Here is a 27,331-nt window from a genome sequence, read left to right on the forward strand (position 1 = left end):
ACTGAAAAATGAGAATGCACTGTTTAAAAGTTTTTAATATGTTGTAATGTCTCTGTAAAGCTTATAAATGGCTTTTACATACGTTGCCTCAAGAGGGCAGTTTTATACCATATAATATTTCTGCTTAAATTCACTTTCTTGAACAAGCAAAACGACTGGTCCATTTTATGCACCGCAGATAGCAGCAATTACAAACTCCAAAGAAGGAAACGGGTCGAATATAGATAAAGCTAATGGCTTAATGTTAATGAAAAATGCTGCTTTTTTTTTTAAAGTTATAAACAATGTGAAATAGTAAAAAAATGAGTTACTGTTAAATATGCAGCATTTTTCATTAACAAACAATGTATGTTATTGCATCATTTAATTATCTATTTATAGTTCAATATTTATAATTTTATATTTTAATTATATATTAAAATAACTAAGTTTTACATTATTATTATTATTTTGTTTAGAATGTTTGCACAAAGTCCAACTTTTATTTTGACACGCACTCATGACCTGGATATGACCATGTTGTAGATTGATGCGCGCTTCTGTTGCCTCATGACCTACTCCAGCGTGTGGTTTCTTCTGAATAACACTACTATTAATATCCTGTTTTGCAATGGAGGCCTTTAACCAAATATTACTACAATACCCGCCATTTGTAGTTGGTGGTATCGGAGCGACGGCGATTGCTGCAGGAGGAGCGCTGATCTATAAAATTGCAACCAGGTATTGTAACCCTGCCCATAATATGTCGCTGGGCCTCGTTTAACACAAGTTAGCTAGAGCTATGAACTACAGTGCACTTTATCGATTGCTTTTTACGATTCACTACAATTAACATGCACAGCAGCAGTATTTGCAAAAAGCGTGTGCTCGCGCGCAGCCATTGAGTGGCGCGCGCTATACAAACTAGCGTTAGAGATTTTGTTATCGTGCTTAAACAGACCAAAATTCACCGTTATATTAATAGTTTCCACCAAAAATGTCATAAGTACTAGTACTACGGTAATGTTACTTCTGTAAAATACAGAAAGTCTCATTTAAATTCATTTTCTGATTACACTGTTGGTTAGTACCAAGTTACTGATAGTGATACCTGTTTCTAAGTTATTTTGGCGGAAAACTAATTACAATGGTTAGAGCAACTTAGAAAAGACTCATTGCTATCAAACTGTCAGAAACGATGAAGCAAATCCCAACTGTAATGAGCTTTTGTTTGTAATACACAAATGCTCTGCTCTGATATTCAATGAATGAATCATATTTTAGACTATACCAAGGCATTCATTTACACCTTTTAATTATCTATGCTATGGAGTAGTAAGATATGTAAAGCTTCCCCTGAATTCTTATTCATTAAAATGTCTGCCATTTCATTCAAAAATATGCCATTACATTACTTGACTTGATGTTGATGATGTTATCATCACAGGCTGAGTTTGTCAATTTAGTCAGGCCTCTAAAATGAGTCAATGAATCATCAATTAAAATGAATCAAACAATAGTCATCATGCTACTGTTAGATGTTCAGTCTCAGGTCCTGCGACACTGATTGTGCTGTTTGAAAAAGAAAGAAAAATCCCAGTTTTGCGTTGGATTCAAAGTTCAGGTTTTAATGTCTTACCTGTCCCATGAAAATGGATGCAACCAAAAACACTGAACTGCTGGACTACTATCAACAGGACATAAGCTGAATGATACAATTGACTTTTTATTTCAGGAGAAGTGTGATTCATTAGACAAATGCACTCTAAAATACTGTAGTTTGATTGGATACACAGCTTTTGATGTCAGCAAATAAAAATATACGGAAGTATTTTCTCTTCTCTATTAAAGGTTATATATTTACTTGCCTTTGCAGTTAGAGATTTTACCCCCGCTCTCTGCAGAACAGACAGTAGTGGAAGAACCACTTGTGGTCTGTCAGGTCATGTTAATGGAATTCGTTTTTTTCCCGTTATTAATAAGGCATAGTAACTTGTAGCAGGTCTTCTAAATGTGACCCTTTTTTATTTTACAGGAAGAAGCCAAGTCATGTCCAAGTGAATTGTTGGTTCTGCAATCAGGACACAATTGTTCCCTATGGGAACAGAAACTGCTGGGATTGTCCATACTGCGACCAGTATAATGGCTTTCAGGAGGTATTGGCATTATGTTATGAGATTTATGAAAGACATGATTTTTTTTATGTGTATTACATGTATATATTTAATAACTGTTGAAGATACTTTAAAATGTAATTTATTGTGATGTCAAAGCTGAGTTGTCAGCAGCCATTTTTCCAGTTTTCAGCGTCATATGATCCGTCAGAAATCTGCTGATTTGATTCTAAAGAAACATTTCTTATTATTATCTTCAATCAGTGTTAAAACCAGTTGTGCTGCTTAATGTTTTTGTGGAAAGTAATAAAAAAAATTCCAGTATTATCTGATTGATTGATTTGATTTGATTTTTATTTAAAGATCTTTTGACACATTATAACTGTCACATTTGAACAATTTAATGCATTCTTGCTAAATAAAAGTATAGGGGTGGGTGAAATACCAGTAGTCACAATAAACAGGTAGAGATTTTGTCGTTGTCGTTGTCGTGGTTATGCTCACATTGCCTTGCTCTAACGTCAAAAAGCTTGTCGTTTGAATGTGTTTATAAGCCTTGAAGTTTAAAAACAAAAGATTTTAATCCGTTCAAGAGCAATAAGCAGCAAAACTAATTCCAATATATGAGAAATGGTTTCTGAGCACACACATTTATAACGTGCACACATAAAGCCGCTGCTCATACGGCACGCGAGAACTGAACTGAGTTCTTTTCGGCGCCTTATTGGGCTTGAACGGTTAAAAACACACACTTTGTGTCAAAATCTGTCTTTTTCAGCATTGTTTTCATCCACATAAAATTCAATATGGTGTCTATCCTTAGTGTCAAGCAAGTGAGTCTTTGTTTTGCGCTTCTTTTTTGATCTGTAGAACGGGGACTACAACAAACCCATTCCTGCTCAATACATGGAACATCTCAACCATGGTGTTTCCGCCGGTGTCCCTGAGTCACCGAAGTCTCTGCACTGGGTCAATTGCCAGATGCTTCTGTGCAAGAAGTGTAACAACAACCAGACACTGAAGATTAAGCAGCTGGCCTCGTTCATCCCCAGGGATGATGTAGGTTTATTATTGACTCGTTTGATTTCTTCATTTCCAGACAACCAAGGGTTAAAGCTCGTTGCTTAATTAAATGAGCTTTTTATCTAATATCTAATATTCTTATCTCATCTAAACATTTGTATACTTTAAAGTCATATTTGTTTGAGCTGGAATAAGCATCTTCAATTGTTTTCATGTGGTATTATGTTTAAAGTCTGTTTTTATAATGTGAAAAGCTTCAGCTCAAACGAGTAACATGCATGCGACCAGTAAAATTGAATGCCACATGTCCACCATAATGGCAGGAAAACTACGATGAGGAGATCGAAGTATATAAGCACCACCTCGAGCAGACCTATAAGTTGTGCCGGCCGTGCCAGACGGCAGTGGAGTACTACATCAAACACCAGAACCGACAGCTGCGGGCTCTGCTCTTCAACCACCAGCTCAGACGCAGTCGGGATGCTGATAAAGCCTTTATTAAGGTGGTGATCTCTATATATTTACATGGTTTCAAATCAAGCCACAGGACTTGACATGAAAAAAACAGGAAGATTTCTTTTTTTACACCTCTCTGAAGTGTATCTTTGAGAATACTAGGAGCTTGATTAGGTGCCAGGAGCTTGATGTGGAAAAATGCGCTGAATTTAGATGTTGCCTAGATAAAACTGTAAAACCTGGTTTGCATTTGTAGCATGTATCAAGTTTGATTAATGACCAGTCAGTTTCTAGTGTTTTCTTACACATATAAATGTGTGGAAGTGATTGCCAGAGATAAGGAAAGACCTGTTCTCTCTTGCTTCTTTTGTGTCCTGCTTATTTTTTCGTTACGGCTACTGTTGATACACATTTTGTCTTTAATCAGGTGTGGCATGCAAGTACCAAGTGCTATTCCCATATCAAGTTTTTTTTTCTCTCTTTTGTACAGAACACTTACTCCCTCAGCACGCCGGCCTGGTTGATCTTGCTCAGAATCCTTGCGTTTCTCGCCTGTGCCTTCCTTGTAGCTGTGGCTTTGTCTGGATCTGGAGATGTGGCCCCCTCTGTCACGCAGATCTTAAGCGGAGTCGCCCCGCCTAAACCTGCTCTTCAAAACGACAGTGAAAGCAAGACTGATGAGGGCAAAAAGATGTGGGACGATCTGGTGGGTCTTCTTCCAGAAGAGGCCGTGGAGAAAGCTCGACTCATCTGGCAGTCCGGAAGTGACCATCAGATGGCCGTGGCCTCTATTGGTCTCCTAACTTGCATCACAGGGGTCTTAATGGCAGGACCTGTCAGGTGAATCAATTAAAAATATACATATTTGTTTTTTTATTAAACATTTTATGTGTGTATGTATGTAAAATGTATTATTAAATGTTATTTATGACTTTAGCTACCTACAATTCTTAGCTAAATACTGTGTGTGTATACTGTATATGGATTGACATTGCGATTGCGATATGATTAATCATGCAGCATTAATATATATATGTATATATATATATATATATATATATATATGTATGTATGTATGTATGTATGTATGTATATATATATATATATATGTATGTATGTATGTATGTATGTATGTATATATATATATATATATATATATATGTATGTATGTATGTATGTATATGTATGTATGTATGTATGTATGTATGTATGTATGTATGTATGTATGTATGTATGTATGTATGTATATGTATGTATATGTATGTATGTATGTATGTATATATATATATATATATATATATATATATATATATATGTATGTATGTATGTATGCGATTATATGATGCAAAATGCTGTGATTTTTATATGAAATAAACAAATTAGGGCTATTAACGCAGCATCTGTTAATTTTTGTCATCCTTTGGCTAGTGTTACATGATCCCGCTCTTATTCATGCAAATGCTTTTAAACCATTCATGCGTGACAAGACCGAAAAAGAGCTTGCTGCCCGTGAATGTCCTGACTCACATAAAGACTCGCGCTAGTATCGTGCGTGCGCACAAGTCAAGGCAGCACGCCAGAATACAGTTCTCTTTCGCGCTGGAACGAACAACAACACACACAATTATGCCAAAATGTCTTTTTGTCGAGTATCTTCATAACATAAGAGCAGTCTTATGATGAACGTAAAGAGTTGTGACTCGTGAGAGAATGAGGCGCGTGTGAGATCCGCGTCTCTGTCAGCAGCGGCTGGTCTTAAAGGGACAGTACAGAGTAGTAGCCACTAATTATCTCTGAAAAAGAACAAAGGAACAGAGAAAAACACTCACTGGTCTTGACTAAAGAACTTTTGTAACTTTAATAAGGATTAGTCTATGTATAATTTATAATTAATGCAGCACAGACTGTTTGATAACTTCTACCTGTTAGACAGGAAGGGTACAAGTAAAAATGAAATGTGAGGGTTTATTTTTTTTTATGGGTTAATGTGAGGATTGTTTGAAGTTCACTTAAATTAAAAGTTATTTTTTTAAGCCTAATATTTTTTTTTAAATTGATAGCTTTCAATTGTAATGACGGAATCACTGTAATGTTAGATGGCTATGATTAATGTTTAACATTTTGTGTGTGTGTCATTTTTATCCAGACATCAATGGCTTATTGATCAATATAGGTGTTATCAATCGTTTAGTTGTTGTTGCTAGTTTGAGTTGAGAAATAGGCTACACATTTCAGCATTATCACTAATCTGTGTGTGCATTTTCCTTGAGAACCAAGCAAGTTGACTCATGAAACCATTTGTTTATTATATCGCAATCGCAATATTGACCTCAATAATCGCATTATGACATTTTCCCCAAATCGTGCAGCCCTAATATATATGCAGTACACACACACATGTATACATATAATTATAATGTTTTTTTGTTTTTTTTAAAGGTTGAGGAGGATCGACGCTGTGGCATCTGTGCTTTGGCTCCTCGTCATATGTTTTTACCTGGCCGAGTGTTACCTCAAGACGGACATCCCTGACTGGTTGGAAACTGTCAAGTTTGGCATCACTTCTGTGTGTTGTCTGGTGGGATTCGCTGCCGCTGTGGCAACGCACAAATCCACGAGTCAAAGAAGAGCCAGAGGTCACAGGTCAGAATCTGAGCAGTGACACTAAGCTAAGATATTTTATGGGACACTTTTGGGACATATAAACAAGGGTTTGATTTATCTTCCAACTGTCTTCAGTTTATACTAAAAAAACTAATACACTCAGTATAAACCTTCTTATCCGTTGAGACACTTGCTAAATAGGCCTTCAAAACTGTACTGATAGATACAAGAAAATCTAGTGTGTTTGATTCTTGCTGTAGATGATCTTGCTCAAAGTACTAGAAAATGAGTTTATTGCCTTTTTTGTAGTCTAGTGCATGACTTGACCCTAATCTGACAAAGGCAGAACATCACAATTCAGACATTTTGCATTTGGTTTGAAATAACAGCTAAGGTTTCGGGTAGCTGGAAATGATACAGACTAGTTATATGAGTGAATGTTTTTAATGCTGTGTATAATGCTGTTATTGCATTATTCACCAAGAAATTGAAATGGTGCTTGGGGAATTGGGATTTTTTTCCACCCCATCTATACTGGGTACTAATTGCAGCATGGAAGTGGCTTAAAATGTATGAATCATCATTACATCTACAACTTAAAATGCCTTTCTGTGTCAACTCTATCAAACTAAAACAAAGATATTGTATTATGCTAATACTGCTCAAATCTCATATTTGCAATCTCATAACAAATGCGATATTAGCAGAATTAAGTTCCTAACTTACAAACACGTTATACTTCTGTTATACTTTAAATCAAGTGCTTTCAGTTTTGATGTTAGGTTACATCAGAACAGATTTGAGAAGAGTCTATGTCAAATATTTGTGCCTTGAGCGTCTCTTTGCGTAGATTCTACATTAACCTGAATTTCAAGTCATAAAGTCTCGTCTCCGCCACCAGTTTGTAATCATTACATCAATACAGAATTTTATGCACTAGTTTATTTTAAAGACACAGAAAATTGGCTAACCAAGTACTTTGCATTATATTGTGAACATTATTACACTATACTGTAAAATGCACTACATTTTATTACATGCCATTTCGTTTGAATACCACTAACCACACTAAAACTCAGTAACATGTAGCCATCTCTTTTGAGTGTCTCTAACAAAAAGAGACACACTTTCAAAACTTTTACAAACAAAGCTTTATAGGGATTGTACTTTCTTGTAATTTTCTCTTTAAGTATTGTATTTTTGCTGTATTCTAGAAACGTGTGACATCATGTGACAGTACGACCATAGATTGAATGTTTTTTGTACATTTTCATCTCTGTATTTCCCAAGTAAACTGTATGCATGTGGCATATGCTGTGAAGTTTGTTTTTGCTGTGATCGAAGTACTTACTAATGTGACTTAGACATTTGCCGTCCGCAACTTTTCTGTTATTTAAATCAAGTCTGTTTTCAAGTGTACCTTGATCTCATTTCCATTAGACGTGAATCAACTCGTACAAATCTTGTGGTACTTGTCCACTGCCAACATACTGTAACGTTCTCGACATGCTTGTAAGACAAGCTTTAATATTTATCATTTTGTGTTACCAAAAGGTGACATGTGCCAATGCAAAGCTCCATTAAAGGGGTAGTTCACCCAGAAATGAAAATTGTCATCATTTACTTGGAACTTGAGGGTGAGTAAATGGTGACAGAATTTTACATTTTGGGGCAAACTATCCCCTTTAACTAGGTAACGTTTATGATGAAGTGATATGTTTGTGGCACATTTCTTATTTGCATATTTGACTGTAGACATCTGTATCCTTGAATATTTAGTTTGCTGTATCCTCATTATCATGGTTTTGCTTGCCAAAGGCTGATGGTTGGTAAATACTAATAATAGTGTGTATTTCGACTTGACATTGATACAAGTATCTCAAAACCATGTATAACATTTATTTAGCACAGCAGCACATTGTATTTTTGAGAGTATGCTCAATCCTTCATTGACTACCTATTTTATTTCCTGACAGTTTAGATTGTCTGGTAGTATGATGTCTGTCTCCAAAATTTCATGTGATTCAAAATGTGAGTAAATAAGTTAAATTTAACACTGAGGATTTATTGTGGTAGGACCTGTCAAGGTGAAATCACAGATCTGTGCATGTTGTATCAGAAGGCGCATAGTGATGACAGAGATAGATTGGATATGGCCAATTTTATATTGGTATCCTGTCAAATCCATTTTCTTACTAAGGTAACTCTCAATCTGTTGTGGCCTCTGACCACTACAAATCTAAACTGAATCTGATGTGTGTTTGGAACTTTTTGATTCTTCATTGTTCGCAGGCTCTTAGTTGTCTGATTTTGAGGAACGTCCAACTGAAATATGTTTTTGGCATTGCTGTGCGGTTTCTGGTATGTCATCAACACCTGATTAGTGGTTTCTTGGGATTTTTGACCTAGACCCCAAAGATATAATGTGAAATGAAAAACTGTATTGTTAAATAGTGTGAAACTGTTTGCGTCCAGACACTTAAGCTCAGATTTTTTGTAATGTTTTGGAGTATTGTGCTTTGATTAAAGCAGCATGTTGGAGCAATCGCTGTATTATAATTGAGTTGTATTGCATTTTTTATACTTGTATTAATTAACCCTATTACGAAGTGAAATAAAACACTTATAAACACACTTGAACTGTGTTTGACATTTCTTCAAAACTGTTTAGATTTTAGATTAAAGGTAGGGTATGGGATTTGAAAAACGGCCGGCAGATTTTGAAAATACACGACTCAAATGGTCCTACCTTCTTTCCTCCAACGCTGGCCCTGACTCCACCCATTCATGTAGAGGGCGGGGGATGGGGGAGGTGGGTATGGTACGACCATTTGATTGACGAACTTACTGTCCAATGATTCTAGGTGGTCTTGGAAATGATTGGCTGGAGCTTTTCGAGTCCTGTCTGTTCCACAGATGATTAAATTGCTTAATTTTCATTTCAGTGCTTCTAACTCAGTGGCTGTAAGTGGGTTAGGAATAGGATTTCAAGTGATTTTGAAAAAAATGGACAAAAAAGAGAATCACATACCCCACCTAACTTGAAGATTGTTTGAGGTGGAAGCTGTTGTGCTTTTATAAATCAGTGAATCATAACCGAGAAATCTGTGTGACAGCGTCAAATGTCTGAATTGAGCATGTGAAGATGGACTGAGACATTACTGATGTATGTTTTGCAGATATGCTAGCTTAAATTGCATGTTTTGTTTATATTTACTTTTATTATCTGCATCGAAATCTTTACTTCACTGAAATCTACATTGTCTGTAGTTGATTCAAATTGGGAGCCATGATAAGATGTACCATTTATACAGCATCTGCATACATTTTCATATTTTCGGTATCTTCAGGCTTTTCAATTCTGTGGAAATCTATTTTCTGCAGTTACATTCTTTAAGTGAAACAGAGTACAGTCTTCCACCATAATAGTAACTGAAGACTTAATTACTTTATAAAACTCAGTGATGGAGCAATTCTGCTGTCTGTTGCAGGTATCTGTCTGGCAGTTCTCCTGAGCCGCACTACAGTAATCACTGTCCCCTGCTGTCTGCACCTGTGTCTGGATCCTCTACCTTCATCCCAACGCCTCCCCCAAACCTGTCACAGCTGCTCATCCGCCAACAAAGCCACAGAACGCGCAAAGCCTCTCCCTCCTCGCTGCCTGGGCGGCTGAACAGGGCCCTCTCTTTGGGAACTATCCCCTCCCTCGCACGAGCAGGTGAGTTAAACATACGATAAATGCTAATTGTTACTTTTTTTACTTCTTGTTACAACATAAAAATTATGTTAATGTCATATGTATGGATTTTTATTATTCTTTAGCATTCATATATATTTTTATGTACACACACACACACACACACACAGTGTGTGGAAAATAAGTATTTGAACACCCTGCTATTTTGCAAGTTCTCCCACTTAGAAATCATGGAGGGGTCTGAAATTGTCATCGTAGGTGCATGTCCACTGTGAGAGACATAATCTAAAAAAAAAAAAACAGAAATCACAATGTATGATTTTTTAACTATTTATTTGTATGATACAGCTGCAAATAAGTATTTGAACACCTGAGAAAATCAGTGTTAATATTTGGTACAGTAGCCTTTGTTTGCAATTACAGAGGTCAAACGTTTCCTGTAGTTTTTCACCAGGTTTGCACACACTGCAGGAGGGATTTTGGCCCACTCCTCCACACAGATCTTCTCTAGATCAGTCAGGTTTCTGGGCTGTCGCTGAGAAACACAGAGTTTGAGCTCCCTCCAAAGATTCTCTGTTGGGTTTAGGTCTGGAGACTGGCTAGGCCACGCCAGAACCTTGATATGCTTCTTACAGAGCCACTCCTTGGTTATCCTGGCTGTGTGCTTCGGGTCATTGTCATGTTGGAAGACCCAGCCTCGACCCATCTTCAATGCTCTAACTGAGGGAAGGAGGTTGTTCCCCAAAATCTCGCAATACATGGCCCCGGTCATCCTCTCCTTAATACAGTGCAGTCGCCCTGTCCCATGTGCAGAAAAACACCCCCAAAGCATGATGCTACCACCCCCATGCTTCACAGTAGGGATGGTGTTCTTGGGATGGTACTCATCATTCTTCTTCCTCCAAACACGTTTAGTGGAATTATGACCAAAAAGTTCTATTTTGGTCTCATCTGACCACATGACTTTCTCCCATGACTCCTCTGGATCATCCAAATGGTCATTGGCAAACTTAAGACGGGCCTTGACATGTGCTGGTTTAAGCAGGGGAACCTTCCGTGCCATGCATGATTTCAAACCATGACGTCTTAGTGTATTACCAACAGTAACCTTGGAAACGGTGGTCCCAGCTCTTTTCAGGTCATTGACCAGCTCCTCCCGTGTAGTTCTGGGCTGATTTCTCACCTTTCTTAGGATCATTGAGACCCCACGAGGTGAGATCTTGCATGGAGCCCCAGTCCGAGGGAGATTGACAGTCATGTTTAGCTTCTTCCATTTTCTAATGATTGCTCCAACAGTGGACCTTTTTTCACCAAGCTGCTTGGCAATTTCCCCGTAGCCCTTTCCAGCCTTGTGGAGGTGTACAATTTTGTCTCTAGTGTCTTTGGACAGCTCTTTGGTCTTGGCCATGTTAGTAGTTGGATTCTTACTTATTGTATGGGGTGGACAGGTGTCTTTATGCAGCTAACGACCTCAAACAGGTGCATCTAATTTAGGATAATAAATGGAGTGGAGGTGGACATTTTAAAGACAGACTAACAGGTCTTTGAGGGTCAGAATTCTAGCTGATAGACAGGTGTTCAAATACTTATTTGCAGCTCTATCATACAAATAAATTGTTAAAAAATCATATATTGTGATTTCTGGATTTTTTTTGTTTAGATTATGTCTCTCACAGTGGACATGCACCTAAGATGACAATTTCAGACCCCTCCATGATTTCCAAGTGGGAGAACTTGCAAAATAGCAGGGTGTTCAAATACTTATTTTCCTCACTGTATATATATATATTAGGGGTGGCACGGTACATGAAAAAACATCCGAACCGTTCGGTTCGCTTGTCTCGGTTCGGTGCGCGTGTGCGTCGCGCGGTTTGCACGGTTCGACGCATGCGCAATGTAGCCTCGTGCCCGTGCTAATACAATGCTAAATCATAAATCAGACATATGTAGAATTACATTACAATGTCCAGCAATCGATTTATATAGTACACTGAGTTTACCTAGACATTTAATGAGATCTACTCCACTATATGTTGTTTTTTTCATGTGAATAAATAGGCTACATAGATCGACTGTTCCACGTAGCCTAATGGTCCAGTGGCAGAACTTGCCAAGCGTATCAAAGGTTCTGAGTTCTAATCTGCGATCGTATATATTTTTTTCTTTATCAAAACCGATTATGTTTATCAGCGGTTGTATATCAAGCAGGGACCGATTTGTATGAATTTTGTTTTATTATTTAATCGGAACGAGTAGCCTTGAGTCTCCTCAATGGCTTGAAGCGCGCGTCCGAGTGATGAATGTGCGGCCGCTGCGGTGTGTGCGCGAGCCACGAGAACACTGTATCAGCACCACTGATCGCAACTGCAACGAGCACTTTGATCACTTGATTAAAAAAACACATTTCAGCGCTAAATTGCTTCTTATTTAACAAACGAATGAAACAAATACTTTGCTAGTTAACTGGAAATGTTTTATTTATTTGTATTGGTACACCCGTGCTGCAAGATAATATCAACCCTGGCAAAAAATGGTGGGGACATGTCCCGCCTATGATGACGAGACACGAGGATAAATTGACAAATAACGGTCCAACACAGCCCACGTAGCTCTACAGATGATGGACCTCCAGGGCCACTGAAAGTTTCCTCAGGGTGACTGCTCACTCATATTACTTCAGAATGGGAAATGAGAAGCTGCGTTTTGCAAACACACCCCATTTATGAAATAAATAAATAAATAATTAGATAATTCAGCTATATATCATATGCTGAAGTAAATTTTTGGAGTGTTAAAGATTAAAAGAAAAAACAACAACATGAACCGTACAGAACCGAAAACCGTGACCCTAAAACCGTGATACGAACCGAACCGTGGGTTTTGTGAACCGTGCCACCCCTAATATATATATATACACACACATTTATTTATTTATTTATTAGGGCTGTCCATAGATACAAATTTTAAATCATGATTAATCACACCCTTTTTATGCACACCCATGAAAAAAAAAAATATATTTTTTTTTTATTCAGAATTCAGCGTATAGTATGTGTACAGTGCAACAGCTTTTTGTTTACACGTTTACTTTTTAGACAAGTCAAGTTGCAATACTGAACAGAACAACACCGATATGCGAGGAAAAAAAAACCTAAACCAACCACCTTGACTTGATTGCATATCTACCTACTACAGTAAATGTATCCAATTCAGAATTGCTAAACGCATGACAAATCAAAACATTGTTTCCACACACATTCAGGATAATATACTGTAATGTGTCTGTGCACAAATACAATGTGCGATCAGTGCATCGGGAGCACACATACAGTTTGTTTGCGCATCAATATAACAAACTCGTGCATGTTTACTGTACGACTCCTGTACGTCACCGCAATCATCTTTACCTTTAATTACAATCCGCATCCATCAAAACTTTACTAGCGAGACACTGGTTCGCTTTATCCAGCTGAGAAACGTAGTTTGCATGTCATCTCGCCATACAGCGGCTGGATGATTTGACGTTCTGTTCGGTCTGTATTTTCCAAAGCACGATGCGTGAGGGCTCGCGCTCTTCAGAAACAATCAGAATATGAATATAACAGAGCTTGTGTTTTAAAGTGAAACACACTGAAATTATTAATTTACTGAAAACGCAATGTGAGTCTCTATTCTCTCTGCCATCTTTGATGTAATCAGCATATATATAAATATATTACCGTTCAAAAGTTTGGGGTCAGTAAGATTTTTAATGTTTTTAAAAGAAGTATCTTCTGCTCACCAAGGCTGCATTTATTTGATAAAAAACAAAACAAAAAAAAAAACAGTAATATTGTGAAATATTATGACAATTTAAAATGACTGTTTTCTATTTTAATATATTTTAAACTGTAATTTATTCCTGTGATCAAAGCTGAATTTTCAGCATCATTACTCCAGTCTTCAGTATCACATGATCCTTCAGAAATCATTCTAATATGATGATTTGATGCTCAAGAAACATTCATTATTATTATCAATGTTGAAAACAGTTGTGTAAATTCTTTTTTCAAAATTCTTTGATGAATAGAAAGTTCAAAAGAACAGCATTTAAAATATAATATTTTCTTACATTATAAATGTCTTTACTGTAACTTATACTGTAAATAAAAGTATTGATTTATTTGATTTCTTTTCCCCAAAAATAAAATTAAAATTCTTACTGACCCCAAACTTTTGAACGGTAGTGTTTAATGTTACAAAAGCTTTAGATTTCAGATAAATTCTGTTCTTTTGAACTTTCTATTCATCAAAGAATTTAGAAAAAAAAAATTGTACACAACTGTTTTCAACATTGATAATAATAATGAATGTTTCTTGAGCATCAAATCATCATATTAGAATGATTTCTGAAGGATCATGTGACACTGAAGACTGGAGTAATGATGCTGAAAATTCAGCTTTGATCACAGGAATAAATTACACTTTACTGTATATTCACATAGAAAACAGCTGTTTTAAATTGGAATAATATTTCACAATATTACTGTTTCTGCTTGTATTTTTAATCAAATAAATGCAGCCCTGGTGAGCAGAAGATACTTCTTTTAAAAACATAAAAAATCTTACTGACCCCAAACTTTTGAACGGTAGTGTATGTACCGTATTTTTATAGTATTTTATTTATTTTTAAATTATTTTTTATTAACCATGCATATAGCGCCCTTTGCTGATATAAATATTCAAATTAAATAAAAATTACATAAGGAAAAATGAACTTTCTGTATATACTATGAAAATAGGTGTTCTCTCCATTTAATGTAGAACAGTTTTGTTTGTGAAGATGAATTGTGCTGGTAGTAAGAGGCCCCAGGTGCTGTTTTGTGGAACTAGTGCAGAGATGCATGATGGGAAAGATGTGGATCACTGACTGACTGAATACATGGTAAAAGGAACTCTACTCACTCTTCACCCCAGACGGTGCCGCACCTAGCTGGGGAATTTTGCCAACTGCCAAAGAAAATTAAAGTGCGATTGAGAAATAAGTCTGTACGGTGTCTCCTGCTACCTGCATGTTACTGGGATTTTCCCATCACAGATGGGTTTCGAGTTACAGGAAGTGACTTCTTTACATTGTTTTATTAACAGCTGGTCTGTTTAATCTTGTTATGCCATTCAATTTAAAAGAATAGTGAACCTATAAATGAAATGCCATTATTTACTCACCGTCATTTGGTTCTAAAACTGTATGCTGTTATTTTTTCAGGTGAAAACTTTCTTATGTAATGACAGTTCATATACTGACCACAGGTTATTAAAGGGATAGTTCACTTTGAAATAACATTTTGGTATGTTTTAGCTTACCTCAAGGGCATCCAAGATGTAGGTGTCTTTTTTTCCGCAGTAGTTTCAATTTTGAAATTTTTAGGTCAAACCGTTCTTGTCTGTCAGTCATATAATGCAGGTCGATGGTCACTGTCTCAAAACACAAGCACAGAGTCCAAATTAAAACAATTCCCCATCGTCCAAATTAAACAATTCCCCATCGTAAGTACACATTGATGGCCTAAGACACGAAACGAGCGGTTTGTGTGAGAAAACGAACAGTATTTATATCGTTGTTATCTCTTGAACACAGCACACGTCCAAATGATCTGAAGGCGCGGGCGGGTATAGATATATAAATAGATGTCGCCTTGGCTACTGCAGTTCATTGGAACGAAACCGTAGCCAAGCGACATCTAGTGTATACATCTATACCCGCCCGCGGGCGGGTATAGATGTATACACTAGATGTCGCCTTCGCTACTGCAGTTCATTGGAACGAAACCGTAGCCAAGGCGACATCTATGTATATATCTATACCCGCCCGCGCCGTCAGATCATTTGGACGTGTGCTGTGTTCAAGAGATAACAACGATATAAATACTGTTCGTTTTCTCACACAAACCGCTCGTTTCGTGTCTTAGGCCATCAATGTGTACTTACGATGGGGAATTGTTTAATTTGGACGATGGGGAATTGTTTTAATTTGGACTCTGTGCTTGTGTTTTGAGACAGTGACCATCGACCTGCATTATATGACTGACAGACAAGAACGGTTTGACCTAAAAATATCAAAATTGAAACTACTGCGGAAACAAAGACACCTACATCTTGGATGCCCTTGAGGTAAGCTAAAACATACCAAAAATTAATTTCAAAATGAACTATCCCTTTAAGCTCCGAGTTGTGTGAGGAACATTATTCACTGATAATGCCCTCTATATGATGCAGAACAATATGAACTATTATTGTAAGGAAAAAACATCTTTAAAAATTCACATTTTATGAAAATAAAACAGCCGGTTTGTAGGGAAATTAGTAAATAATAACAGAAATGTTTGGATGAAGAATTCATTTTTGTTGCCTTCTTTTTAATTATGTATTTTTACAAAATTCTGAATTGATGTACAGTTTTGACTTTGCATAACCTAACAAAATTTTGTGCATGTATATCAAACGGGATTGCAGAGACAACAGCTTGGTTTACCATAGCTTTTAACTTTGACCTATCGGTAAACGGGACTTTGTAATACACACAGGCTTTCAAAGCCTGGGATCAGGATGATGGCGGGAGTGGTGTTTAAATGACTGTTGTGAGACGGTAGAAGAATCATGGTTTGTTTCATGTGTGGATCTTCAGACGAGACCAGATGAGATGGCAAACGTCAGCCTCCTGTAATCAGATGCAGCGGCTCGGCAGGTGTGATTAAAAAAGGGCCAAGGCTTGATCTTTATGCTCGGGATTTAATCACACACACTTGTCTGAGAAATCTCATTGCATCATATAGAGGTGGGAATTGAAATTGAATCTGTTAATTTATCAAGAGCTAACAAAAATGTTTAATTCTTATTAAAGAAATATCAGAGTCTAGTGAGACGTCACACAGCTCGTTTTAACAGAATCATTAGCGTATCACTCATCTCCCCGTCACATTTCTACAGGAGTTCTTGGAAAGGCTCTTGTGTGAGCAGGGCCTTTACCTGCTCCATCATGCAGCTTCACTCATCTGCTCTGTAATGTTCAGTGGTGGTGGAGCTCTTCTCTACGGATGCAGCTGTGTCGGCTCCACATATGGAGACATTCCTGGAATGACAGTATAGGAGAGCGTTAAATGACCCTACTTTACCGTTCGATGCTTGTGTTGTATCATGAAAAATTGCTTGGAATTTCTGTCAGCCTTTTTGTGGGACGACCACCTTGCTTCGACATTGAGAAAGTAGCCATGGAAAGAATGGTAGAAAAAAACTGCACTTGTATTACTTTAAAACTAAAAAAATTATAATAAAAATTTTTTTTAGCAAGAATGCATTTGATTAATCAAAGTTACAGTAAAGACATTTCTAATGTTACAAAATATTTCAATTTCAAATAAATGCTGTTCTTTTGAAATTTCTATTCATCAAAGAATCCTGAAAAAGTACCATTTTCTATAAAAAAATCAAGCAGCACAACACTCATTTATTTACAACACTCAAAATTCACTTACAATAACGGTTATTGGCTCACACTGTATATTTAATTGTACATGCTTTGTTTTTACATTTACATTACCCTTTCCAACATCTAATGCTCACTTAAACTTTAAAAAATGTTTATTTAACACTTAAATGCAATCTTTAGAAAATAAATTTTTCATACTTTATATTACATTATAGTTTTGTGATGCCTAAATCAACCTCTAGCATGTAGAATTGATTTTAGGTTTTAGTGTTATTTTAAATGTATTTTTTTAAGTATTTTTTTTGTATAATATCTGCCTTTTGTCAGTTATCAGCAATAACATGCAAATAATTAATGGCTTATCGGTATAGGACAGAATTTTACTTAGAAATCCATAACAGCAACTGAACACTGTTTTTTTTCAGGTTGTATGTTATACCAATATATGTGTGTGTGTGTATATATATATATACACACACACATACATACATACACATATATACATACACATATACTTATTTGGCAATTTTTATATATATGTAAAATCTTGTTTTGCTTGTTTTACTTGTAGATTCGGGTTTCCTGTTTAGTGGGAGTAGACCATCTTTACAGTGTAAAGACTCGCCACCTTCAGGTAACTCAAAAGAAGTGAAGCAATGGTTTCATACATAAGGTTTCTGACTTAAAATCAGATAAGATAAATTCACTGATAATTTAATCTTTTCAATAGACTACTACTCTCTAAAATCCGGAAGCCGACCTGCCTCTCCTGGACCGTCTCCAACCCCCTCCGTGGCAGGCTCCGTCACGTCCACCTCCAGCTCCGCCAGGCAGCGCCGGCCGCTCATCAGCCCAGCCAGACTCAACATCAGTGGGCAAAAGCTGCAGCTCTTTTCCTCTCCTCTGGAGCCTTTCAGTTTGGCCTCACCACCTCCCTGTCTTTCAGAGCAAAGCCACATGCACAGCAGAGGATTCTTGCCTGATGTTCCTCACTTCCATTCACAGAATCATGGTATTGGACACATTTGGATATATTCTTAATGTAGAAAGAGAGATTCAGTGTGTTTCTGTTGACCATTTCAGCTGATAGATATTACACAGTGACCCTTGAAGTCACCATGAAATTAAAATTGAGATATTTTTTATGGAATATTGCAATATTTATTATAAATTATTTATCTGTGAACATCATTTAATTTACATGCCATTGTATTTTTAATCAAAATAAGTTCGAGAAGCTATTTCACTTGGATACACGTCATGGCAGGGAAGAAAAATCTATCGTAACTTCTTTTTTATGCCAACTTTAAAATAAATAAATAAAAATATTCAAATTATTTTATTCAAATTATTTTTTTGAAAAGTGTCTTTCTTTTTTTTCTTTCTTTTTTTTTCGGAGCCACTGTATGTGAACCTGTTATTGCTGTTATTAAAGAACATTCTTCAGTCTATTTTTTTTTTATACAAGTATTACTTAAAAATTATATTAATTGAACTTATAACAACTGAAGTAATTATTTTAAAACCTCATATAATTTGTTTGTTGGTTTTGTGGGTAAACCTTTGTTTATATGTTCTGTTCTTAAAATTCTTGAACTTTTGATATTGATATTGATATAGATATGATTTGTTGGGGATTCAGGTTCACTGATCGATGAGGGCAGTGTGTTTGAGCATGTGGAGAAGCGAAAGGATAGCTCCTCTTCATCTTCAAACTGCCACGTAGACACGACCACAGGAAATGAAACCGAGAGCAAGCCTGGATGGAAGGGTAAGAATAGGAATTTTGTCAATAGCAGTGTTGTTTAAACTAATTTGGTTACTCTGTTCTACATAGTCATTTATTGTGTTTTTTGTGTGTTTTTCCACAGTTTTTTTGGGCCTGACGCTTTGGCCTGGTCTACTGTTTGCCAGCCTGACCATTAACCTAACCTTCATAAGCATCTATCTCTATTACAATTGGAGATGAGACTATAGGTCAGACCTCAGGAGTTTAGTGTCAGACTGAGATGTACACTGGTCTTTGTCACCTGTGTGCTCAGTAAATCTGGGTTTTTTACAGGAAATGCGTGGATAACGTTTCTCTTGGGTGACAACTACAACTTTATTCTTGCTGCTCAACATTTGCAGAAATACAAAAGGATTGTTTCCTGGCCCACATAAATGAGAAGACCGTATTCTCTAAAGTTCTCTGTTAAATACACAACAGCTGAAATTCTACTTTATGCCGCAAAGTATGATGTGAGCTTTGTAAAAACATGTTTTTTGAGCATGTTCAATCATTTGTTTGTGTTTTTAAACACTGGATGTGTATCAGAATGAATGATTGTGCTGTTTCGTTTAACAGAATGATGTCTTTTGGGCATGTGATATCTTTATTAAAAATTAATTTGGCTTCTTTGCCATATTGCTGTACATTAACTGTTTCTGTTTATCCTATTTCCTCAAAGGATAATGCTGTCATGTCATTATAAAAATGATGTGATATTATAAGGTGCAATATGTTTGTGTTGATCTACTTGTCAACAATGTGACACTGAAATATTGTGTTTAGCAAATGTCTGTTACTGTGTCCATTGAGCCTCTGCCTCTGTTTTATGATTGACTCATAATGTCAAGGGAAATAGGATAACGTGGATAATTTGTACATAAGATAAAGGTGTCAATTTCCAGATTGAAATAAATCTCCCTTGTAATTGTCACATATTGGTGTGTCTTCTGTATGACATCTACGTTTTCAATGAAACGTTTAAATGCAAGCATTTTTTTTTCCTCTCTCGAGTAAACATTGCTTGAGTAAACGCTTTCCTTGGCTTAAAGTTTCAGCATTTAGAAAATATGAACATGTATTTGTAAGTCAGTTGCTTAGTGAAAAGGTCAACCGTGAAGATGGATATGAAGGGTTTTCCTTAATAAGTTAAAACTTATCCATCATGATGCATGATTTGCCTGTTCTTGCACATTGCCTTTTTGAATTAATGTGTTATTAGAGAACAATGTTTTTAAACAATGTATGGAAAAAATACACAATGGAAACTGAAAGTATATTATGAAAAGTACTCCAGAGTAACAGTTTATCTTTCTCCATCACTGGTTGAGTGGAGTCAGTCTGTCTCCCGAGAGAATGATAACAATCTCGATTCTCTCAGTATAGGATGTTTTACAGCTCAGAGTGGGTGGTTATTTGAGAGATGAGTAGGTTGCCAGTGTCCATTTTTTCATAATGCAAAACAATTTTAATTGCAATACATTCGGGCATTTTGCACTCTTTTTATAATGGAGGTTTACCATTCAGAAGTGCAAAAAATGGATCCCACTGATACATTTCTTATTACAGTGTAGTGAATGTGCCAACTTTAATTGAGGTAACTGAAGATCTGAGGCACTGTAGTTGGCCACGTATTTGTCAATCCACATAAGGATGAAACTAGCTGAGTGGGAAATTCCACCAAAAAAAAAAAAAAAGAGAGGGCAAGTTAATACATGCATCTTTCTGTAAGAATGTTTTATGTTATCTTCAGACACACTGAGGTTGAGGTAATATTAATCTATGATCAATTAAATATTCTGTACATTCCATAGATCATTATGATATAGTGAATTTGCTAAGGAAATTCTCAGGAAATATGTTGCAGTAATGTACAAATGAACATATTTATTCATGACACAAGTCAGGTTTTATATTTAGTAGATCAAACCTGTCGATATTAATGTTCAAAAATGTTCTGATGAATGGATATTAACAACAATTTACACACACACAAAAAAAGTTAGGTACGCATGTTACATGTAGTTACTATAGTAATTACTATAAATTGTACTTAATTACATGGAACTAATCCTCACCCCATAGTAAGTACAAGTTGTTAATTATTATTACTCTGTACTTAAATGTATAATTACATTGCAACAAGGACACCTAAAAATAAAGTGTTTTTTCAAGCTTTCTGAGCTCAGGATTCATCCAATGACAATATGCAGAACATATCACACATGCAGCTATTAAAATGGTTTTGTTCTGGTTCAATTCAAGTTTACTATGCATGCATGTCAGTCTTAATAAGTATAAATATTGCTACGTTGTATAATTTCACAAAATTCATTCCAGTCCATAATCACTATCAGACAAGAAAACACTGCAGTGCCAATTTTAAATTACTTTCTAAAAACGGTTTCCATTTTTAGATATATTTAGCTATAGGCCTATTCAAAGAGTTTTCTGAATCCTTATCAACAGATGCAAACTTATAGAATAGGCCTACATTTAGCCTATATCATATTATGTTGATAATATGATGCTAGGACGCCTCATCACGATCTTAACAAGCGGTGTCTTTGATGGGGGTTTGCTCTCTGTGATTGGACGGGCCAGTGGTGGGAAAACAGTTGAGCAAACCTGAGTTTACAAATCTGATGCTCTTTGTTCTTGAGGCATGCGCATGCGCAGCACAAAATATTAGCGACATAAATGTGTTTGAATGTTATATGATTTGTTAATATTAATTATTTGTCCAGTTTTTTTAGTTTTTTATTATAGCTACGAATTAAAATGTTGTGATGCACATAAACCTTTTAAAATAAGACAAATAATGAAGTGATGGAATGATAGCTGTAGTCTGACACTGCAAACTGTAGTAGTTTTATATATATATATATAGCCTATATTGAAACTAATATTTTAAATGAATAAGGATTAAACGAAAACTGCATTTTATTTTATTTTATTAATGTTGGTCTTCGCGCTGTTAGTAACCTAGCGTGTTTTCTAATGCCGGCAGACATCAAACAGATGTTTACTGTAACATTTACCAAGCAGTCAAAATACGTCTGCGACCCTCGCGCCCCTCTTTCATGTTGAATTTGCGAACTTTTGACCTGTATTTCAGGAGGCAGGGCATGTAGGTGGAGACTAAAGCAAACCTGAAGCACACCTGGACACTTTTAACTTTACACCTGTGCTGTGCGCTACAGAGGTTATCCGCGTTTAATTCGGACAAACCTCAAGCCCATCTCATGGATCGCTGCGCGGGGTCCGGGGACCTGCAGTCCCGTGAGACCGTAGAGGACGTCCCGGGTACCGCAGCAGGGGATGGAGGAGCCGCTCCAGCACCTGAAAAGCCTCCTTATTCGTACGTGGCTCTCATTGCAATGGCCATCAGAGAAAGCGAGAATAAGAAGCTGACGCTGAATGACATCTACAGCTTCATTATATCCAAGTTTCCATACTACGAAAAGAACAAAAAGGGATGGCAGAACAGCATCAGGCACAATCTGAGCCTCAACGAGTGTTTCGTGAAGATTCCCCGGGAGAACGGCGGGGAGAAAAAAGGGAACTTCTGGACGCTGGATCCGGCTTTCAACGACATGTTCGAAAAAGGCAATTACAGGCGCAGGAGGCGCGTCAAGAGACCCTACCGACCACCACCCTTGCCTTCTGGATTTAACTTCACCGACTCGTACTGCCTGCAACAGGAGCCTGTTTACTGGCAAAGCCCGTTCGTCAACACCAGTTCCTGGAGTCACCAGTCCAGCTCTCCGACGCACGTCTCCGGATACCTGCAGCCCATGCTCGGTAACGCGCGCCCTCTGTCTCCAAACGATTACGCCAATTCTCCCGTGAGTTATTACCAGGGTCATCACTTTCACCCGTCCTACAGACCGTACCACCGGCATCCGAACGCTCTGGTGCATCTGAGCGGCATGACTCCGCCGGTGAGCCCGGGCGGAAGCTGCATCTCCACCTGCAGCTACCCGCCGCAGAATCACCCTGGCCTGAACTGGGACATCATCCATTTGACTGATGGACAGACATGGGAAAACTGAATATAAGTAGGCAAACAGTTTATCTAGATTTTTTTTTTTGTTACGATAACCCTTGGAAATGTTAGCCTAAATGTGCCGTTTCACGAAATTAAGTTGCATTCGTTCAAGTTTGTTGAGATGGTTGCATTAGTTTTATTAGCCTACTCTATAGTAATGGTGTTACAGTTGTCTTTTGTGACTTTTCATAAATAAAACACTGCTTAATTATTGTTAACTTTCGAAGACGAGGAGCTGTTCGAACGTTCATGGTTAGGCAAGTTATTAATTTCCATAAATTTCAGCAAATGTTTAAAGGAAGCATCAAGGTTCTGTTTAGCATATTTATTTTTACCATATTGAGATGGACTGGACTCAAGATCCTTAAAATAGATGTACAGTTTTGCATTGCAGTTTACTGTTTAAAAATGTTTGCTTAGGCTATTTGGTGGAAACTCTTTGCACAAGTTGTTTACAAGAGTTCTTTACACATCCAAAGATGCATTGTCTTTAAATGTTTTGTATATCGAATATACATGTTTGGTGTAATATTCCTGGAGTTTGAAAATATTTTTATATGTAAATGTTCACAACCTGTTAGAATTTTTCACTGATAAAATTCAGATAACTGGTCTTACAAGTCTCGTTTATTTTATTTCACTAATTACATTTTGTCAAACTTAATTAAAGAACAAAAACATTTATTTGTAGCAGGAGAGTACAAACTTAATTGTTTGAGTTGAAAATAATATTATGTGTAAATGCTGTACAGTGCAAATAATTCATTATAATGACAATTTGCTAGATAATCTAACATGTGGAGCAAGATCATAATTCTATTAATTCCATAACACACTTTGTAGCTAAATGGCTCCCCCTTCTGGCCTTTGACACATTAACTGTTGTAATGATGGACCAAGTGTGTTGGGAGAAAGCACAGTATAACATAACATCTTTTTTTTTATATGATTTACGACCTAAATTAGCATTTTAGAAGAAAAAAAAGTATGCTTTTGAATGACCTTTCCATAATAACAGTTCATATACCGTTTTCACTGCTTATAGATTTAATCTATTATGTGAAAAGAATTATTGATATACATTGATACAGTAGAAGGCAGCTTCTCTTGACATGCTTCAATGAATCCATGTATTGGGGTTTCATGCAGGAAAAGGCATGTAGTTGACAAGAACTCATATTTATGTGTCCATTCTATGTTATTATGCTGATATTAGTCCATGACCCCAATTTTAGTCATGTGATGTGAAAGACACGAGCACGTTTACATGCACACCAGTACGCTGATAACTCACAAATATCAGCTTATTTTAAATAACCAGTTTTCTCCGTTTACATGCAAACCAGTAACCTGAGTAAACCGCATTTACATGCCTTTATTAATAAAACAGGTCATGCCCCTGTGTGACGTCAAAACATGGTAATTTGCGTATGTGACTCCCGAGTATTTCATTTGTTATGTCGGTTGTGATGTTTGCAACCAAAGTCGGTTGTAAAGCTTGCAACATGTCAGCGGGAAACTCTCAGCTCATATTCCTCTCATGTAGTAACAAATGCAACGACTAAACCGCTTCTACTTCTGCTGCAAGAGATGAGAGCACATTTTTATCATTTTCTGGGTCATCAAAGAGTCTGCATTTGTGATATATTTCCTTCTTCCTTTCCTGCAAAACGCTCGCTCTGTTCTGGATGTGTTTGAATCTGCACTAAGGATGCGTGTCTGTCACGCATTACACATGCGCACTTCAGTCAGCAGGTTATGAGTTTACATGCCGTGCGAAATCGGAGTAAGAGGCAAACAACTACCTTTGTCGACCGGTTTATGCTTAACTAAGCCGTTTATTACCTTACTCCGATAAAAGAAAACGGCTACCGCGTTTACGTGTCCACGTGCGTTGTCTGCTTATAGACTAACTAGGCTACTTAATACACCGCCTTTGCGCAGAGAAATATAATACCATCATTTTATCTTGACATAAAAACATTAGATTCAAGCTGCTGGTTGGTTGAACAAAGGATATAATTTGTAGTGAAAGACGGAGTGTCAGAATCCCTAGGATAGACAAGGCTCTGAAACATGTTGCCATGGTGAGGAAAGACTTGTTACTTTAACAGCTACATTTGAAAGAGTTTGATGCATTGTAAGTGGACTACTGGACCATGGTCTGAGAAGCAGCCAAGCAGGGTTGTGTGTCCATCCATAATTTCCCTTAAAGGCATCTGAGGCCTCTTTCTACAGCTATATTTGATTAGTTCAGACTCAGAGGCTGTAATGACATTGCATGTGTTTGGTTTTCCCCATCACCTCCAGTAACTTCCCTGCGGTAGTCGGTTGTCTGGCAGAGAGGTGCACTTTGGCCTGCTATGACTGGTGGGTGGGCAGGGGGGTGAAGGTGGGCGGATGCGAGCACAGGGGTCTTTGGCTTTATTTCACTCAAGAGTTTCTGTTCTGCACACACACTTCCTGTTTTCACAAGCTGCGAGCTCTCAATGGTGCAGTGCATTTTAGAAGCTTGTTATCATCACAGCACCACCACAGTCTGCTTTTAGATGGCTGAAAAGACCTATAAATGTCTGCGCATATTATTAAACTGCATGTGGCTAATGACCTGCAGTTCCATGTCCTATATTCAACAGTGTTTTGATAAATGGACTAGAGATTGTACTCTATTTCGATAATAAGATATTATTTTTCATATTTATAAATGCATTACAAATCTTGGTTTATCACACTGTTTTGTTAGGGCGCCACTTTTAATATTTATTTGATGCAAGTATTTGTTTTCTCAGCAATAAAATAAAAGCCTTTTACTAGACATCTGCTTGGTGAAAGCAGACATGCTTATTTTTGACTGAATGACTGGTTTTAAGTGACTTCCCCACGGACCCATCATCGTAATTCGCTGTCAGTGGCATCCAGAATTAGAGCTTCCTTACTCTCTTATGTGAAGACACGTCTGACCGGTTTTTTATTTAAAAATGAGGAAACAATAGGTTCAGTTAATCAGCGCGTGATGTACAACATTTACACATCTCATACCACGTGATAATTGGTGTTGAATAACACTAGTAAAACATGACTATTTACAATTTAAACGGTTTACAATTTGCTTATCCTTCTAGAGTCGCTACTCGCGTGACAACGCCTACATTGAAAGACTGACTTTATCATGAGCCAATAGCATTCAAGTATAGGCTGAGATTAAAGTCGACATGAAATAAAAATTGACCCTATTTACTTTGTTAGCGCATATTACTAGTCTTGTTGTGGTGGTCAACAATTAACCCGTGCAAGTTAGTACACAGAAAAAAATTGTTTGCCGTGGTAATCTTTAATCAAAATCTGGAAAAGTTACTTCCGGTGTTGTGGCGAATTTCGACACCATGCCAAATTATTACCCCCCTCGTTGAAGTCAGTACCTGATTGCCTAATCCTAACCCCACCCCTAATCCTAACCCCTCCCCCAATCCTAACCCCTCCCCCATAACTAATCCTAAACCTACCAATGCTAGGGGGGTAAATTTCGGCACAACACCTGTTCACGGGGACTTTAAAACATTTAATGGGTTGAACTTGAACTACTAAATGAAAACGCCCCATTCAGTCTCTAAACAAGACTCGGCCCTGAACCAGAGTTCGGACGTATGAATTGCAACGTGAACGACTCGGTTGAGTGAATGATTCAATGATTCACTCATAACAGTTGTTCACTCCCCCCACCTACTGGCGTAAATTGGATTGCAGAAAAGTTTACTAAACGAATTAGTCTTTTTGGTGAACAGGTTCAAAAGATTCTATTGGAGGACTGCACGTGATATACTACAATTTTGGACTGGGTTTCAGTATTGAACATCTGAATATCTCATGTATAAATGTAATTATAAATGTCGGTTTTCAAACGAAAGCAAGAGACGGTTTTCAAACGAATGCAGCGTGTCGCGCGTGGAAACCATAGACTGTAAAAAATGGAAATAGACCTCAGAAGATGAGGAAGCCACACTGATGTTCTGAGAAACAGTTAGGGACCGTTATGATTGTTTCAATATGTTGTGAAAAGTGAAAACATTTATTATGTAGCAGCTATGCATGAAAGTTCATTCAAAATCATACTTTTTTTAAATTTAATGAAGAAAATGCTAATTTAAGTCGTAAATAATTAAAAAAAAATTATGTT

At 37.0% G+C, this 27,331-nt stretch overlaps 2 protein-coding genes across 3 annotated transcripts; both read left to right on the plus strand.

Moving 5' to 3' along the window:
- Positions 1 to 495: 495 nt before the first annotated feature.
- On the plus strand, positions 496 to 20,044 carry tmem201 (transmembrane protein 201). Of its 2 annotated transcripts, XM_084428736.1 has the most exons (12): positions 496 to 720; positions 2,015 to 2,135; positions 2,964 to 3,152; positions 3,440 to 3,619; positions 4,063 to 4,412; positions 6,012 to 6,215; positions 9,668 to 9,894; positions 17,910 to 17,972; positions 18,069 to 18,350; positions 18,981 to 19,109; positions 19,210 to 19,315; positions 19,401 to 20,044. In XM_084428736.1, exons 1-11 carry the CDS (start codon positions 611 to 613, stop codon positions 19,305 to 19,307), a joined length of 1,953 nt encoding a protein of 650 aa, XP_084284862.1. In that variant the 5' UTR covers positions 496 to 610; the 3' UTR covers positions 19,308 to 19,315; positions 19,401 to 20,044. The 2 variants fall into 2 exon arrangements, with proteins under 2 accessions (XP_084284862.1, XP_084284861.1); XM_084428735.1 differs by having other exon boundaries at positions 508 to 720; positions 19,210 to 20,044.
- Positions 20,045 to 22,150: 2,106 nt separating this feature from the next.
- foxl2l (forkhead box L2-like) lies at positions 22,151 to 23,765 on the plus strand. Its single transcript, XM_084429003.1, has one exon. It carries the CDS (start codon positions 22,352 to 22,354, stop codon positions 23,159 to 23,161), a length of 810 nt encoding a protein of 269 aa, XP_084285129.1. The 5' UTR covers positions 22,151 to 22,351; the 3' UTR covers positions 23,162 to 23,765.
- Positions 23,766 to 27,331: the final 3,566 nt, after the last annotated feature.

The sequence above is a fragment of the Rutilus rutilus genome (assembly GCF_951802725.1).
Source record: "Rutilus rutilus genome assembly, chromosome: 13".
Taxonomy (NCBI): domain Eukaryota; kingdom Metazoa; phylum Chordata; class Actinopteri; order Cypriniformes; family Leuciscidae; genus Rutilus; species Rutilus rutilus.